At 43.8% G+C, this 17981-nt stretch overlaps 2 protein-coding genes across 5 annotated transcripts in view; both read left to right on the forward strand.

Annotated features, from left to right (window-relative positions):
- The window catches only part of LOC134102909 (ERC protein 2-like), an 88600-nt gene extending 81976 nt beyond the window's left edge, over positions 1-6624 (forward strand). Inside the window, exon 9 of one of the 2 annotated variants that reach the window (XM_062564688.1) lies at positions 5146-6624. The gene's annotated coding sequence lies outside the window, so the exon portion shown is untranslated. The remainder of the gene's footprint in view (positions 1-5145) is intronic. The other variant, XM_062564690.1, reaches the window with a different exon arrangement.
- A 1411-nt stretch (positions 6625-8035) lies between these two features.
- On the forward strand, positions 8036-17319 carry wnt5a (wingless-type MMTV integration site family, member 5a). 3 transcript variants are annotated; one of them, XM_062564706.1, is made up of 6 exons: positions 8036-8105; positions 8858-9132; positions 11816-11965; positions 13363-13610; positions 15820-16112; positions 16666-17319. In XM_062564706.1, the coding sequence occupies exons 3-6, from the start codon at positions 11829-11831 to the stop codon at positions 17122-17124; spliced, it is 1137 nt and encodes a 378-aa protein (XP_062420690.1). In that variant the 5' UTR covers positions 8036-8105; positions 8858-9132; positions 11816-11828; the 3' UTR covers positions 17125-17319. The 3 variants fall into 3 exon arrangements, with proteins under 3 accessions (XP_062420690.1, XP_037336711.2, XP_037336710.2); XM_037480814.2 differs by lacking the exon at positions 8858-9132 and having other exon boundaries at positions 8040-8105; XM_037480813.2 differs by having other exon boundaries at positions 8049-9132.
- Positions 17320-17981: the final 662 nt, after the last annotated feature.

Consider the following 17981-nt stretch of genomic DNA (forward strand, 5'->3'; position numbering starts at 1 on the left):
CCTGAGCTGTTCTTGCAAGGACAAATGTGTGCAAAGGTGGATTGTAAACACAGCCATACACACAGAGAGACTTTGACACACATGCAGCTGTTTCACACCCGTTCTTCAACATTTCTCCAAATAATATGAACGATGCCAGTCATAAGAGAGAAAAAGTACTGTGATGAGGCAAAAATAAGCTTGACAGAGAGACAGATCAGGAGAGACAGAGCTGGGGATGACAAGGAGAGAAGAAGTTCATGCAACTTTTTATGTTGTTGCGCAAACATATATTTGACTTGCATGAAAAAATTTTGACTTCAAGGAACAACGTTTTTTATTCCCACCAAGTAAAAAATGAATATTACAAGTTGTCACAGTGGTGACACGCTTTCCGACTCACTCTCCAGTGCTTGGGCCTTTTCTTTTTGTGCTTGAATTGCAACAACGGATATGCATTTGTGTTCGCTAGGCTGCTTGTGTCTACGTGTGCAACATTAGGAGGTGGGCTCTGCAGATCCCACCCGTGTCATTTGTACATTGGAAAACCTTGAACGGACTCCGAAAACTCATCGCCATTTCACAGAGAGCCCTCTATCATTCCTCACAGGATTAGAAACAAAGAGGAGGGAGAGGGAGAGAGTTCAAGGGAGGGATTACTCTTTTACTTTTTGATGCTGGCACAGACGTTACTAAATAATAGAAGTTTTAAATTTGCTACGAGTGGACCTCTGTGTCTTTCTTCATCTCTGTTCTTTCTAAAACAGATGTCAATTTGAGGCGGCACAAAGAGACGGTGCACGCTAGTGGAGCAGTGTTCCAAGCTCAGTTATAGCTTGAATCACATGTATATATGAAACATGCAGGGCCTGACTCATAGCTCCATGGGAGTTTAATGAATTTCATATACCTTTTCTTTTTCCAACTCCATCTAGTGGTGTTTGTATTGAACAGATTTTCTGGCTGCTGCAGAGGAATGATCTACGGTGAGGCAAACGTTTCACCAGTATTAGTTGAGTCATATTACCCTAAGCTGGCTGGCGAAGGGAAGGGATCAAACATTTTGGATATGCATCCCACAAAAGAACAAAAGGTACAAATAAAGAAGCTTCTAAGATCTGGCTCAGTGCTTTTTAAATAGTGGCTGCTCATAACTTGAGAGCGGTTGCCGGCTGTGTCCGTAAGTCTCCTCAGCACCTCCTGGCCTGGCATCTGTAAGGCTTGCTCACACTTGCTTTCACACACCATGTGTTTGCTCATATGAAGGAAATTATGTAATTAGTCTTTGAGGGATTGTTTTCCTTCACTCTTTACTCCCTCTCTTTCTTTCCCTCCTTTTTCTTTTTTTGCTCTCTCTCTCTCTTTCTAGTTTTTTGACAGCAGGAGATGGTTAATCTGAGCCCCACCCTACTGTCGTTCACCTCCTTCATTAATTGCCAGGAACCATCAGTGGAGGAAAATCAACTCTTGTCATACAGATCTCAACTGAAGAGTAGCTTTGTTTAACTTCAAAGGCTGAGTTGTGAAAGGTGTATGAGGGAGTGGAGATGTTTTGGGTATGCAGGGGGTTGTGTCAGGCTGGGTTGTCTGCGAAATTGGTGCAGGGATACACACAGCCAGCATCGGGGGGAGGAAAACCTGGCATTTTGCTCCCTAATTCCAGCCGGCCTGGAGGCCTGGAGCGTTAAGAAGGGCCTCACTGTTGCTCTCTGGATCAGCCAGGTATTGCTTACATAAAAAGCAAGTGAAAACAGCTGTAGGGATAATTAGCTTGATTCTCCATTACATGCCATGAGGGCCAATAACTAAAAAATTGAGTTTTGTTTGGGTTAGAGCTGCAGTCCCAACCAGGAGGAAGTTGTAAAAGTCAGGCTGCATAAAAAAAGAAAGAGGAAAAAAAGGAGAAATTTGGGAAGAAAGGGTGAGCTCTTGAAGCAATTGTTGCCGCGGAGATGTTCCCTCTTCCCGGGATCGCTTGATGTAGTCCTTATTTTTAAGGTTTCTTGGCGGTGGTTTAAAATGAATGGAAGGGTATGCATACATACATGCTCCCTTTTAAACATTTTTTTTTATATATGATGAATGAAAAAGTGTTTCGGTCATAGGAAAATTTCACCTGAAATGATTTCATTGGAACCGGACCACTGCATTGTAATAGATTAATATAGAAAGGCTGTAATATTTTGTTGTTTTCATCATCAATGGGAATATTGAAACACCATTACAGCTACATACAATTAATTGGATATATGATCAAAACAGTGGGGGTTTTCTTCTTCATGGTTTTCCTTGCAGGGCATTTTTATTAAAATGTATTTTCTTCCACTTATTTTCTACGGTTGAAAAGACCATCCTTCAGAAACAACATATGTGGTTCCATGCTAGGCATGTGACCACAGGCGATATCATGTATTCACAACAAATGTCAACAAGTAAATACGTGTATTTACGTCGACAGAACAGTGAGATGCCACTTCTGTTTCCCTGTTTTTCAACCACATGTCACCCCTCTTGGTAGAGTGGGGTTACTCAGAATCTAATTTGGTAAGGTTCTCATTATGTCTTTAGGAGTCAAAGGACACCAACCAGCGTCATTTAAGAGTGAAAGAGCAGCACTTTAACATTGGTGGTCTTTATATTCAGCGCGGATCCATTCAACACGCAGTTTACGTTCGTAGCACTTAAAGACATGAAGGGGTTCAGCTGCTCACATCCAGACCCTCGGTTTTGATACCCAATCCTCAAGACAAAGACAAACAGTCAAACGGAAGGACAGACTAGTATAGGTTTTGGGAGAATTGCTGTGATCTAATAAAATAGACTATAAATAAATAGACAACTCATGCTAATTTGGAATTTCCTATCCACTTGAAAGTACTTCAATATGCTATGTTGTGGATGCATGGATAAACAACACTGGTCACAAAATGAACATTGTTTGAATAACACATGGATACCAGACAGTAGAAGACCTCAGTTTTTTCAGGGGGCATTTGCAAATATGGTAAAGTAAATAATTTTCCTACCTCCAGACTGAGGCTAAACCAGTATTAATATGAGAACATGGTCACCCTGTCTGATCCCATCATCAAGCACGCGGAGAGTGAAGTGGAGCGAAGGAGGACGAGGGTTAGGCAGGGAGTAGACGATAGGAATGACTGATTGGAGTTAGAAGCAGATGATGGCTAGTGAGAGAGAAATTGTACAAATTTGTTGCAATGGACAACAAATTTGCAGTGCACCCAGTTGTGATATGAAAACCAAGCTCAAAAGAACATTCAAACGTGTGAATCCACCCCCACCACCCCCCCCCCCCCCCTCTAGACTTACTTCCGGTGAAGTGGCTAGATTTAACAATGGGAGGCCTGTATCTGATCTGTTGGATTGAATGTTAATGTATTGTTTTATCATGAGCTGTTCCTGTTAAGATCCACGTTGCGATTTGAATATCACAGTGCAATTCATCACATTCCTCGTCTTGCAGTCCTCCTGCAGCCAAACGGCTGCACACCAGTAGTGTCTGGAAGATGAATGGAACCTCCATGTGTTTGTTTTTTTTCTACTCTGTGTCAAATGTGCATGCTTTTATTTTCAGTCACATTACAAAGCTTTGTTTGGACTCGGATACTGAAAAAGCCCCAAGTGCTTCCTCGTCCCAGCTAGAGTTTATGCAAAATGTTCTCTCTGTGCATTGCAGTATACAGTATGTGTAACTGCCTGGTTTTGTAGCTTTTAGCAGCTGATGATGAAGAGACATTGTGTACAATGACCTTTAGGCTGAAAGGGCTTCAATCAGCCTGTCGGAGCCCTTTGAGCTCTTGAACTTATCCATCGCTTTCATGGCTGATATAATATGCGTTGCTCCGTCACATGTTTCTGAAGAATAAGCTACTACTACAAATGCAAAAATGATACCAAGGAACCTACAATTCCATTTGATTTTAACAATCTGTCACAACATGCTGACATGTAAAATAATCATAGGCCGATAAGCGTACACACTTTCATGACCACATAGCGACACACACTTCCTCATTACCCACACGAACACAGGCGTCACACGTGAGTTTGTGTAGTGAATGCGTCTGTTGTGCGCCGGTAGTGAGGTGTTGAGAGAGAAGAAAGAGGAGCGGTCCTCAAACACATCCACAGGCAGGTCGATCTCTCCATTATGCCCTGCCAGGGGCCATATTTGTTGATTCTCTGGCCCTAAAATCATTAATTTAAGTGCAGACGGCGTTGAAGAAACCTGAGAACGGCGACCAACACAGATCCAAAAATTCCCACACAAGCATGTTCATGCGTGGACACACATTTGGTCACACTCAAATGTGAGCAGGTTTGTGTACATACAGACACGCACACACACACACACACACACACACACGAATCACGTTGCATAACAAATGATGGCACTTTAATTGCTGTGCTTGTTTATTTACTCCCGGCTGTAATGGATGGTCCTTCTCTGCCTCGCAGCCAATCAGAGAGAGACAGGAAGAGTGTGAGCAGCCCTGCAGAGTTGGACACTTTCTATACCACTTGGCATTCCACTTTGTACACAATGCACTAACCTAACTACCACTACTACCACTAAACACGGGTAATTCCCTTACATTCAAGGGTTCTGGGTTATTACTCAGGCCAAATCATCTCCATCAAACGTCTCTTGCCGTCTGTATTAAAGTTATATCACTTTTCCCCCTGAGTGACTGATGGTAATGTTTTCAGTGATTGGTAGTTAGTTAGAGGCCTGTTTGCTCAGCCAATGAGGCGCCACCAGCGAGCTAGACATACATCATTGTTTCTTTTTTTCACAACCAAACCCAAAGGAAAGAAGTGAGTGGTTGCTGACTGCTGTGCAACCTGAATAACGGACACTTTTTAACTTATTAATGAGCACTTGATGTTTGCTCTGCTGCCAACTGCATTTAGAGCATTCTTAAGGACTTTTGGGGGATGACCAGAGAGTTAGAGTAATAAAACGGTCATCTTAAAGCTGAGAAACCAAAAACAGCTACAATGGGTTTGAGAACTACCAACCTTAAGAAACTAAGATCCATTAGTAGCTGATGCATCTTCATATACCTTTGAAGATCAGCCCTTTGCTTTCCTTTTTTGTCATTGATCTCTCATACTAATTATTTGTTCTTTTTTTTTCCACAGCTGCTGTAAGATCCAGGTAACCAAGAGGCTCCTGTGCTTCGACTGCAGGCACTGCACACTCAGCCAGCCTACAATTCCCACCATGATGATCACCTGACATACAGAGAGGACTTCATATATGGACAAGCTCAGCGTTCAGCCTGTCGGAGATCATACCATCTCACCGATGAACGCCACCTCCGATGAAAAATGCAATGGCCATCTCAGGGTGGTTGAATGTCCCTCACAGGCCCATCTGTTATCCGTGTGGAGCTACAAGGCATTGGCAAGCGGCCTTCATTTCCCTAGCTGTTTTCAATAGACTGCGAGCGAGATTCAATTTGCAGTGCTGCGGTGCTACGGAGTCCTGGCTTCGCATCAAGTGGCAATCACTCCACCGCCGTCGACTACTGGTGTGGCTGAGCCGCGTCGGTGGATGGTCGGAAACCCATGCTGGCCCTGGACTGGTTTATGAATGTGTGTACTTCTGCAGCTAAATATCAGACTTTTGCAAATATAACAACATGGACCTCAAAAAATGCACAATCCACAGAAACCTTCTCAATGTACCGTGCCAAAGGAGACAACTCTGCCCGCCGAAACAAATTACCGAAATGGGGCCGCGTCTGAATCATTCGGGCTACCCGGGAAATCGTCCCAATTACTCATTTCTTTGACAATCTTCTGTTTTTGTGCTGAGAGATCAACAAGAAAAAGGCAAATTTGGGCTTAAAGGTGCCCCATCAAAACAGTTTGAGGATCAGCTTACACCTTCTCCAAAATCAGGACCCTTTTTAACAAGGAAGGAGTCACGGCTGACCTCCAATCAGCCGGCTTACTATAAGAACGGTCTGTTTATACCTTTCTCCTTGTGTTCTTTTAGCCTGCTGTGCATTTGTTTAATGAACCAATATCATGTTGTTAGCTTTTCTACATCCAAAACGGTTTTGAGTGCCACTATTCTTTCTTTTTTCTTTTTTTTTTACGTTTCGACAGCTTTGTGTAACTTATTACGCAGTGTATTATTTTGTTGTCTATTTGTTGATCCTGGGAATCTGGGTGGCGAGTCTGTTTTGTTATGAAGCAACTTGCATTTTAAAGCACTGCGTCATTACTTTTTTCACCGCACTGGAAGATGATGAGTCCAGACGGTGGTGTTTTTGGGTTGAACAGTATAACGGTGTTTCTATTTTGTCCTTACGTAACATTTACATTTTGGTAAAGTGTGTGTGTGTGTGTGTGTGTGCGCATGTGTGTGTGTGTGTGGTGTCAGGCTGCTCTCATGTTTGTGAGGACTGTGAAAGTTTGGGGGATAACAGTATTCATCCCTCAATGGTTCCACAGTGTTTTGCAGTGGTCAGCTGGTTTCTCTTGTTTAAATAAAAGTTGTTTTCACTAGAACTGCAACCTGTGTTTTTATCAAAAAGACAATAATCAGCACGTCGACATCGACACTGTTGTTGGTATATTTAAGTGAAACAATGCGTTTTTCCAAAAGTACCCCCCCGTTACTAATGGCAACTACAACAATAGACTCTTGCACTGCCCAAGAAAGAATTCACCCAAGTTTTCAAGGTCTACCAATTCTCTCCCTCTTTCTCATAAACTCAGCCAGATGTTGCCCATGCAGTTTTCTTCCTTGGGGAACGTGGGGGGATGGAGAAGGATGGGGGTTGATGGAGGCAGGCGGGAGAGGAGGGAGGAGGGGGGGGGGTAGCGAGGCATGGTGAGGGATCAGAAATGTGGCTGAGCATGTTTTAAGTGCTCTTTGACGCATTCGCAGCCTCCAGCATCCACCACGGTAACATTAGCTGGGAACAGAACTCTTGCAAGATTTGCAAGCACTTCACACTCATTCTGCCACAGGCATTCGCAGCCACATGAAGAGTAACATTAAGGAGATGTACGGTGTGGCGGTGTGGAAAGAAATGAGACCAAATGGTACTTGTCGAAAAAAGATTGAGTGATTTTTTTTTCTTCTATAACTTCATCGGTGACACTTTTCTGAATCAGAAAAGAAAAAATCATTTGAGAAGCTTAGAATGAAATGTATAATGGACACATTAATTTTGTTTTATATATTTACCTACATATTATTTCATTTTTTAGCAAGGGTTGAGGGACTGTTTTGACTTAGGCACATATATATATACATATATTAGATATAGAAGACTGACTGCACCTGACGAACACGATTGGAATCATAAATCCTTTTAAATGAACTTATTTTCCCATCTCTTCCCTTTAATCACCCGAGGCAAGAACTTATTCGGGCACGTCGCCAGATATTCTGGGGACCCCTGCCATCAATTCCAGCAATGTCTCACTGACTGTTATTCAATCTCTATTTCCTCAATACAGATGACATTCTGTCCGGTACAATTAAAAACAACACAGCTTTCCCCCTTGAATGATTTCAGTGTGCACAGCCTGAGCAATGTACAGTGAAAGAGGTGAAAATATTAAACAATTTGCCCTGTTACACACACCGTGGGGTTCATTGAGCAATATAGAACTGTAAGCCGAGGGATTCTTGCAGCATGTTTTCAGATAATGTGCATTAAAATAATAATTACCGTAATGGCCATAATGCTCAAAGGCTTTCAGGTGATGAGAGCAGCCTGTATAAGCACAGGATCTGGACCTGCTTGTCTTGATTTTACTGAGTGGCAACTCGATCTGCTGCCAGTGAAAATCCTAACTCTGCTCCGGTATGGATAGGGTAATAGCCTCGGGTGCTTTATAAGTTTATTTTAGGTAATAGAGACGCTTGTTTTGTTACAGCATGTTCCGCCCCTCTGTCTCTCTGTCTCTCTCTCTCTCTCACCTTCTTTCAAAGGCCTTGCTCCTTGAAAGCTGGTGACTGAGAGAAGAAAAAGGCAATTTGAGGGGAATTGTGAGGCGCATGCGCCATCTGAAGGTTTTGCGATGCGCATCCACACTGCAGTTTGCTAGTTTGTGAGAGGAGGCGACTGAAGCAGGTGAGAGAGACAATCAGAAAGGGAGGGATAGTTGGTGGTACTTTTTCCGCACTACAGCACACACAGACACACACACATACGGTGTGGGGAGGACGACAGACTCGGAGCCTCAGCAGAGCGCCGTTGTTCACACGCTGTGCTCTTTTCCTCCTCCGGGCACCGTGCGCGCTCGCCAAGCCGCACTGTTTGGAGATAGTCCGCGCGGAAAGTTTTTTTTTTTTTTCTCTTTTTGGGGGAGCATACTGTCTGGAGCCGATTAATTGTGCCATCTGAATTTTTTTTTTTTTTTTTGAGAGGCGGATGACTTACTTTTTTTGCATGTGAATACTTTTAAGTCGAGCAGTGGACTTGTCAAAGTCGGGGTTTTGTTTTGCACATAATGGAAGGTAAATTGACAAGTCGTTTGTGGCGAGGTTCAGCGTGTGGATCTTTCGACAGGTAAACGCGCAATGACCTGGGCGTACGAGCGGCTGGATTTCGATTTCATAACTCCCTTTCGTGGTTCTTGGTGTGACATGGTTGAGATATCATCTAGTGCAGTTTGGGGGTATTTAGCTTCTCGTAAAGTAGGCCGCTTTTAATAATAAGAATATCGACATCCGACGTTTCCGCCAGTGGGTTGCCGTAGGTGGTTTTATTTGTTGATAGTAACCGCACAGTCGTGCACGGATTCGGGAAAAGCTCTGTTCATTTCCTTCTTCTTTTTTTAACGGTCTTTTGGACATTGTATGTATCCCACTGCCTCCTACAAGCCCTCTCAGCGGTTTGGCGCACGGAGCGCGTGCATTCGGTGACTGCTGAGCGTCCCGTGTTCCCCAAAGCGCCCAAGTGAAGGACTCCTAGACATAGCGTGTCGCTTGCTTCAACCCGGCCAAGCACTGTCCAAGTAAGCCGGAGAAAACGACCAGGCTTGTCTTCACTGCAGTGGGGGGGTAACTTTAGTCCAGCCTGCTCTGCTCTGGGATTATTGGTTTGATCTCGCCTTCACAACGTGGATTACATCTTCTAACGGGCCGCTCTCTCTCTGGTGAGTAGCCTTTTGTAGGTCTTCTGATTCGCTCACTTTAACTGTGCCTTACATGGGTTTCGTGGGACCAACATGTTGATTTAAAAAAAAAAAAAAAAAAAAAAAGTGGCATGACAGATGATGTGTGTGAAACGTTCTATCCCCGGATGGCAACCATCAATTCCATTTTGTGCAAATAAGAACTCTAGCGAAGAATATCCAAAATATATATGTATTTATATTTAAACAATAATGCAAAATAAATGCCCGCTGTCGTTTTCCATTGTTGGCGGCCCTCATTTAAAAGGAGTCTATGTTCTTTTGTCTTTGTCTTGTGCTGCTTCCTCACCAAACCCTTGTACCTGGCTCCCTCTCCTGGTTTTTTTCCAACAGGACGGGCAGATTTATTCTTTTGCGCAATACAATGCGGCTAATATTTCACCAATTAGTCAGTAAATGCGGGTATATCACTGAGGGGGACGTTTTTAGTAAAATTGCTTCATGAATTTACACCCCCACCCGCCATGCCCATACTGTAATGATCCGTCCCCATTCGCATTATCCAAATGTTGGCCAATGCAATCACTCCACGATAAGTCTTTATTAACAGTTGTCCAAACGCTGCAATTCTTTTCTACCCACATTTCACTCTAGTTTGTTGCTGACACCATTCAGTTGCTGTCCTTCTTATTTGCCCTGACATTAAACATCGGGTGGCCAAAACCAAACTAAAAGACTCATTTAACGAAAATGATCCAAAAACATGTTTTCTTGTTTTAAGATACGTAACGGAAAGCTACCGGTGTTTCTAAATTTGTACGGTTGAATTGAAGTCGGGCTAGTCTTATATTGCTCTTAAAATAACCTCTTAAATGATTTGCGCGGACTATTTTATTTGATGTGTCTTTTCCGGCCGAATCATCCAGTAAAGTCACGATGAATATTTCGTTCTGGAAAAAATGTTCCCGGTGACATGGACCATAGAATTTACGCAGATTGCAATGCTGCCAAATAGCCTAGAATGAAGTATATATTTTTAAATAGCAATAAATTAGAAAATACATTATTTTAAAGCATTGAATAGTCTGAGTTCTAAAATTAATCACGAAATACTAATTAAAGAGTTGTCTGTTAAACCGAATAATTACTGTACTCTGCTGTTTTTTCTATTTTGTAAAACGAGAGAATAATTGCATCCACATGTGGCATTATAATGGCTACTTTAAATATGCTTATTTTAATGCAATTAAAAAGTGTCCCTCCCACCCCTTCCCAGCCCTACACAGGTGTGGAGTTTCTCCTAATTAATCTCTTGCAGAGTGAAATGTGGTAATTTTTCTAATGTAAATCATATTTCTCTGTAATTAAGATGTTCTTCCTTGCAGGTTGAACAAATCCCTGTCTTCTGTGGATTTTCGCTTTAATGTATGTGGGGGGGGAAACTATAAAGGACATAACAAAACCTCACCAACTATTACTGAAGCAGGGCGCAAACTGGAAACACATGCTCTTGCGTGTGAGTGTGCGCGTGCACGCGCTGAGTGAGTGATGGTGAACTTGGCCTTGCCTTTAATGAGTCTTAGAAAGGCCCGGATCTCAACGTCTCAAGCCTGGAAAATAACGCAGCGTGACAAATTAGAGCTGCTCGAGTCCCAAAATTCACACACGCCCCAACTGGACGGCTGGCACATCCGTTTAGCTCGCACATTTAGAGTTAACTATTTTAACTACTTTTCTTCCTACATAAAAGCTTAACTTTATCACCAAAGTAGTTGACGTGTTTCCTTTTTTTTTTTTTTTAATTAATTCGTTTTTCGTTTGGCCAAATGCTGCGTGGAATAATCAGGCGGCCGCCGCTGACGTGGCTTGTTTCATTTTGACCCGCAGTCAGTAAAAACTATGACAAAGTTGGAATACAATTATTGAGAGACATAATCATTATTGTATATTTAATGGTCAAATGCAGCATCACAATTCTCGTGAAGGACACCAGACAAATATGATCTAATGTCTTTTTTTCAGTTTGTGTGGGCCTGAAAATTGTTCCTTTAACGTATTTGTACAACATATTTACCAAGAATGTTTCTTATTTACTTGGGTCAACAAAATTGAAACCTTTTTCCCAGGAACAAATTTAACCCGGCCTGTCATCGATAAAAATGAACCAGTTCAGAAACTTATCCCATAATTTGTTTTATCCAAGGCCTATGTTTTAGATCTCAGTTGACCATATTTTGCTGAAAATGTTAACAATTTAGGTTTAAACCCATATGTCAACAATAAATATGCAAGCTAAAATGGATTCGGAATAAAGTAATAAAGAGTTGACCAGGGCCTCTGTCTCTCTCTCTCTCTCTCTCTCTCTGTCTGCATGCATGTGTGCGTCTCTGAGTGAAGTGTCTGGAATGTGTGTAGTTTCATGGTCATTGTGTCTTCTCGGGCTGCCTGTCTATCAGTCTGGCGTGATTCACACCCCGACACGATGCCAAATGACTGCTTTGCTGTGGCAGAGAATCCCTTCGGGGCTCTCGTCTCGCACATGATTACAGTGCTGTTTGTGTGTGAAAGAGTAATGCATTTTGACATCAAAGTTATCGGTCTGTGTTTTTCTGTAATGCACAATAAACTGTGTAAACAAAAACCTAGATGAATAAAAAAAAAAAAAAAAAACTAACATCCTTGTTATTTCTCTGTCCTCCCTCAGATCAGACGGCAGCATGAACCTGGGGCTGCGCTGTGTGTGTCGGCCGGACTGCTGGCCCTTTGGCAGCTTATTGGACTCCAGACATTGTGTCTTTGCCCTCACAATCCTCACACTCCTCATGCAGGTAGTGGTGGAGGCCAACTCATGGTGGTAGGCATTTATTTTCTGTCTATAATGTACCATAGTTTGTGTTTTTGTTGTTGTTTTTTTTAATTAGTGAACAATGATTGTGAGCTTTCAAAGCGCATTTTCTTCTCTTTGCGCAACATGTGAGTCACATTTGTAAATGGGGAAGGCACGTCTAAAATGAATTTAGAGTCAAAGATTTAGGGTTATATAGATTTGTGTTTGCATATCCTATATATTCACATGGATTCAGAGTCAATTTTAGGCCCGTTTGTGAGAGTGTGTGCGCGTCAGCTGCACCACATATGGAGTAACACAACGCGCTGACTGTAGCTTTCTTCTCACATTGCCAAACCAAAATGATGAATATTATAGAAGACATAGAGTGCTGTGGTATGAGTGTGTGTGTGTGTGTGTGTGTGTGCATGCATTTCTGTGTAAACAAACATCCTACTGCCATTAGAGAAGTCTATATTTGATCATGCTACACTTCTGAGAGAAGATGCTGTTTACCCGTCGCCATAGAGGCCCTGCTTACAGCCAATCGCAGTGTGGTTCAATCGTAATGTTGTTTAATTTGCGTCCGATTGAGCACTGTCTCAAAGGGCTTGTAGAGGAACACATCATGCGACATTGACGGTAAACACACACTTAAGATAGGTCCTTACTTCCATTGGACAGAGCCAGCCTTTAGTGACATCATGTAGCAATATGAACATATCAATTCTAATTAAAACAATGTATTTCAAGATTTACATCTTAATGTGCCCGCTCGTGCTCAGTAGGGGACAACTGTAAAGTCTAAAAAAGCAGTTTGACTTACCATCTGGAAACTCGCAGATAGCCACTGCCCCTTTGGACTGTGTGTGTGTCTTTCAGTTTCCTCTCTGAGAGCACACACAGGTGTGAATGATTAAGAGCGTCTGAGCAGCATTCCCACCGCGTGTGTTTCTTTCTGTATCCGTCTGTGTACATGTTGTGTGTGTTACCTCGCTGGCTGCTGACTCCCCCCCCCCCCCCCAGTGGATCAGGTTACACTCGGGGCTAATTGTCTTTCTCTTAGGGCTCAGGGATGGGCTGCTCTAATTGTCCCGTTGCCTGAAACCAGATGCTCTCCTCTCTCCTTCTCTGGTTGTTCATGTCTCTCTTCCAGTCTGTTTGATTTATTTGTGTTTCTCTATTACAAAGTGAATAGAACTGTTGGTTAAAATGATAAGATTTTTTTGGGCCATGGAAAAAAAGCGTTCAAATGAAATGAATAGGTGGACCTCAATTACGATTCATCTCGTGGATGTGTGCCACCTGTGAGAAGGGTCACTGCTCAAAGAGTTTGTCAATGAAGGCAAAATGAATCCCGCGCAATGAGCTGTTGATTTAGAACCTGGCAAATGAGTGAAAACTATGTGGCTCCCCTCATCCAGGTCTCTGGCTATGAACCCTTTACTGATCCCAGAAGCCTACATCATCGGTGCCCAGCCTCTGTGCAGCCAGCTGGTGGGCCTGTCACAGGGCCAGAAGAAGCTGTGCCAGCTCTACCAGGACCACATGCAGTACATTGGCGAAGGAGCCAAAACGGGCATCAGAGAGTGTCAGTACCAGTTCAGACATCGGCGCTGGAACTGCAGCACGGTGGACAACTCCTCTGTTTTTGGACGGGTCATGCAAATAGGTAAGTGGGGAACTATGTCGGCAAAAACCTAATAATGGAGCAGATTCAAACACCTGTGTTGACAAATAGTTTATATTCACCATCGTATTATTTAGAATCTGTACATTCTTGTGTGTCTCTCTCCTGACACTCTTTTGGGGCTGTGTGCGCGCGTCTGTGTAAAGTATATGAGGCTGTTGATTCTCAGCAGCTGCATGGAGGGAATAGTTGGTGGGTGAGGTTGCTGAATAAATCACAAGTCGCTTTTGGCCCACACACACACACACACACACACCCACAGAGACACACACAGTGAAAATGGACTGTTGATTCCCTATATTTACAAGTAATTGGAGTCCAGTAAGTGTGTGCACCAATATATCACCTTGTCAGAGATTGGTGTGTGTGTGTTTGTGCACTTATTTTTCAGTGTGCACAGATCTCTTACAAAGAGTTCAAGAGCTTAACAATCCTCTTTAAGTAATCCCCAGTCAAGGATCCTATTATTTAACTATGGTTTGTTTTAGTTTTCTCTGGAATGTTGGCCTTAACCTCAAGACCAATTCAGAGGTGGTTTACCATTTTTGATCATAACTATCAATCTGAATTTTATGAAGCCATACAATACCAATTTTGTGATCAGATGAGGGTCACAGCGAGCTCGACTCGATAGTAGAAAGAGTCAGTACTGGTTACATGTTGGGAATCTTTGAAATTACACAACTGTGGAAGGGTCGGCATTTGGTTCATGTTGAGGATTATTGGCGTATTTAAAAAAGCGTTTCTCAGCTAAGATGAATTATTATTAGACAATAGGTTTCTTTCGAGGGTGTCTACATCTTAAATTGTAGTAAACAAACCCTCTAAGCACTTCTCTTGTTGTGAACCTAACCCCACGTGCCCCTGTGGGGACACAGAGTGTTTCTGCCTTTCTGCACTGCTTTTCGGTGACTCCGATCCTCCGGCTCTGCTGACGGATCAGTCTTCCTAGAAACCTCATCAGCAGCCGCTCTCCCATTCCTCGTCTCTGCTCCCATCAAGTAAACATGTCCTCCCCTTTTATGGCTGTCTATCTGAAAGCCCGTCGTCCTCTCGCTCTGCAGGGGGAGGACATTGCTGGTGATTTATGGCTGAGCTCCGGGGGGGGGGGGGGCTGGAGTAGTTGGGTTCAGACCCCCTCCCTGCCTGCCTTGGGGTGGGGTACAGGAGAAGGGAGGCAGCAGTGCGGGGGGCGGGAAACGTTTGTCTGTCCATTAAACGTAACGCCAGACTAATAAATTCCCCACTCCCTCTGATCGCCAGTTTCCCACCTGAATAACTTTCAGACCTTCCATAAGTTTATTTACTCATCTCCTGTCGTCCGTTTCTGCCTTTTTGTGGAATTAAGCGCGTGCGTTTCTTTTTCTTTTTTTTTTTTTGCTCGCTCTTTCTATTCACTGTCGTTTACTTGACTTATCTCTTCAATCGTCTTTTTTCTTTTTACCTCCTTCGTCCCCCGTCCTGTGTCCATCTGTTATTGTCATTACAGCACATTCTCCAGAGGCTTGGCCCAGCAGGTATATGAGCTGTGCATTTTTATTTCTAGTGGCAGCCCTTGTCGTCAGAGCCAAGGCACAGCTGGCTGGTCGGCTGTTTTTCTTTTCTTTTATATTTTAGTCTATCTCCTCATCGAAGTTGTCTCTTCTTGTCTCTGTCTTTGTACCGGATTGGTGATGGCAAAAACGACTTGTTTTATGTTGTTAATCAATCATTTCTAGCTCTTATCTCCGTAGGAGTGTAGAACCAGTGGGAGTTAATTTGCAATGTCTTGAGGATGTGTCAGTCAAAACAGTTCCACTGAAATAACTACCTTCACTTTCAATTTGGGTGAAATGGTGGCCGCTTGTTGAGGAGCGTCTCTGTCACTGGAGGGCGCCCTCTTCTCTCTGGCTCAAACCCAATAACGGCAAACCAGATTCCATCTTTCAAAATGTCGATGCGGAGCATATGCGGCTCTTGTTTGGAGTGCTCTGTCATCTTGAATGTAAAGTAAAACGCTTTCTACATTCTTAGATCACCAAGATATTGCCCCCCCTCCCCCCCCCCCCGTTGGGTACAAAATAAATGTACGTCCATAAACTACAACGACGACGGAAGGAGCGGACGGGTGCGCCAAATAATAAATGTGTCATTTATGTTTTTGCATCAGATGTGGCATGATGTTCCCGTTTGTTTGTTTGTTCATTTGCAGGCAGCCGAGAAACGGCGTTCACCTATGCCATTAGCGCGGCAGGGGTGGTGAACGCGGTGAGCCGCGCCTGCAGAGAGGGGGAGCTCTCCAGCTGCGGGTGCAGCCGCGCCGCTCGACCCAAGGACTTGCCGCGTGACTGGCTGTGGGGCGGCTGCGGGGACAACCTCAACTACGGCTACAGGTTCTCCAAGGAGTTTGTGGATGCACGCGAGAGGGAGAAGAGCTACCCCACTGGCTCATACGAGAGCGCCCGGCTCATGATGAATATTCACAACAACGAGGCTGGAAGAAGGGTACGGTACAAGGCTTATAGGCATGGACACGCACGCACGCACACAAATATTGTAGGGTGTCATCAGATTAGAAGCGAGCAGATGAATTTAAACTTCAGACCCTTGCATGAGACCAACCAGTGACCAAGAGGGGCCCGGAGTGGGACAATCTCAGTCCTTTTTAGATAGGTGTTAGCGGCTCGTTGGGGTAACGGCTATGTCAGCGCTCCCCTTCTGGGGCTTTGATCTGTGGGGGAAGGGGGCAGCACTTTGGGTTCTTTATGCTCTCCACACATCTTAAACACCTCCAAAGAAACGTAATGCGGTTGCCAGGTTGTTCTCTTTCAAGTAGGACGAATCAACGTTTTATTCAGTTGACTATTGGAGACATGAACGGGATCATTTTGTCCTTCTCGGCAATGTGGTGCCTTGTTAAACTTGGAGCCGTATATATTGTGAAGATATTTCAGTTCAAATTACATACATGAAGCATGCGTTGTTTGGATAATTGTTTTTGGCAAATTCTCCCATCTGGTTACTGATCCATTTATTTCTTTTCCCTCCCGTCCTTCAGACGGTGTCCGACCTTGCTAACGTGTCCTGCAAGTGCCACGGGGTGTCAGGCTCCTGCAGTCTGAAGACCTGCTGGCTGCAGCTAGCGGACTTCCGCAAGGTGGGCGACGCGCTGAAGGAAAAGTACGACAGCTCCGCTTCCATGAAGCTCAACTCGCGTGGAAAGCTGGTGCAGAAGTTCAGCAATTTCAATGCTCCCACCAGCCACGACCTGGTGTACATCGAGTCCAGTCCAGACTACTGCCTGAAGAACCAGAGCACAGGCTCCTTGGGAACGGTGGGGCGCCTTTGCAACAAGACCTCGGAAGGCATGGATGGGTGCGAGCTGATGTGCTGCGGCCGCGGCTACGATCAGTACAAGGCCCAGATCGTGGAGCGCTGCCACTGCAAGTTCCACTGGTGCTGCTACGTCAAGTGCAAGCGCTGCACCAAAACCGTGGACCAGTTCGTCTGCAAGTGAGCGGAGCGTCGGCCCGCGTGTGCTTGCTTGCTTGCTGGCTGGCAGACGACGGGCAGCCACCCGGCTGTGAATGCGAGCAAAGGAGTTGAACACACACAGAAAGAATGGAGGAAAAAAAAAGAAACTATATAAATTATATTTATAGAGTTAAAACAAATATGCCATTGCAAAAAGACTGACTTTTTTTTTTTTTTTTTTTTTCCAACAAAAAAAAAATCTTATGTCTTCAGAAACTGAGAGTATTGTGAAATATTTATTTTAAGATTGTTTTATTTTGGCCTAGTCTTCACCAGTCGAATTTTTTTAATTTTTTTTACCCATTTAAGTGCCTAAAACGAGCTGGAAATGTCCCCCCCCCCCCCCCCCCCCCCTCACCTTTTTTCAAAACAGAAAATGCAGGTCTTCTTTTCCGGTGGGTCACACTGATTGTGCCTTGACATTTTTTTTAAGAAGAATACGGTTTGTTAAATGTGGCATAGTTGACTAAGGGGGTCCTGCTTTGTTGTTTGATAAGAACTGTGCTGAGAGGACTTTATGTTCTGTAGTGTGTGGGTGTGATTTCATGGGCCCAGTCCTATACCAGCCTTCACATCCTAACAGTAAGGAACACTGTTGGTTTGTACGAGACCTCGGAGTACAGGGGGTGTAATATGAGGGCAATTTTGGGAAGTGGGCCATTTATTATGCTTTCCCAGAAGCCTTAGAATTCCCTGGGTGCTGCAACAACCCCTCCATCAATATGCACTTTGATACAGTGGCTTAAACCTGTCTGTTCAGCTGTCTTTTATTTTAATTTTACAATTCATCAGCAAATATATCAATAATATAGTCTACATTCTTTTCCATATTAATTCAGA

The sequence above is a fragment of the Pungitius pungitius genome, chromosome 1 (assembly GCF_949316345.1).
Source record: "Pungitius pungitius chromosome 1, fPunPun2.1, whole genome shotgun sequence".
NCBI lineage: Eukaryota > Metazoa > Chordata > Actinopteri > Perciformes > Gasterosteidae > Pungitius > Pungitius pungitius.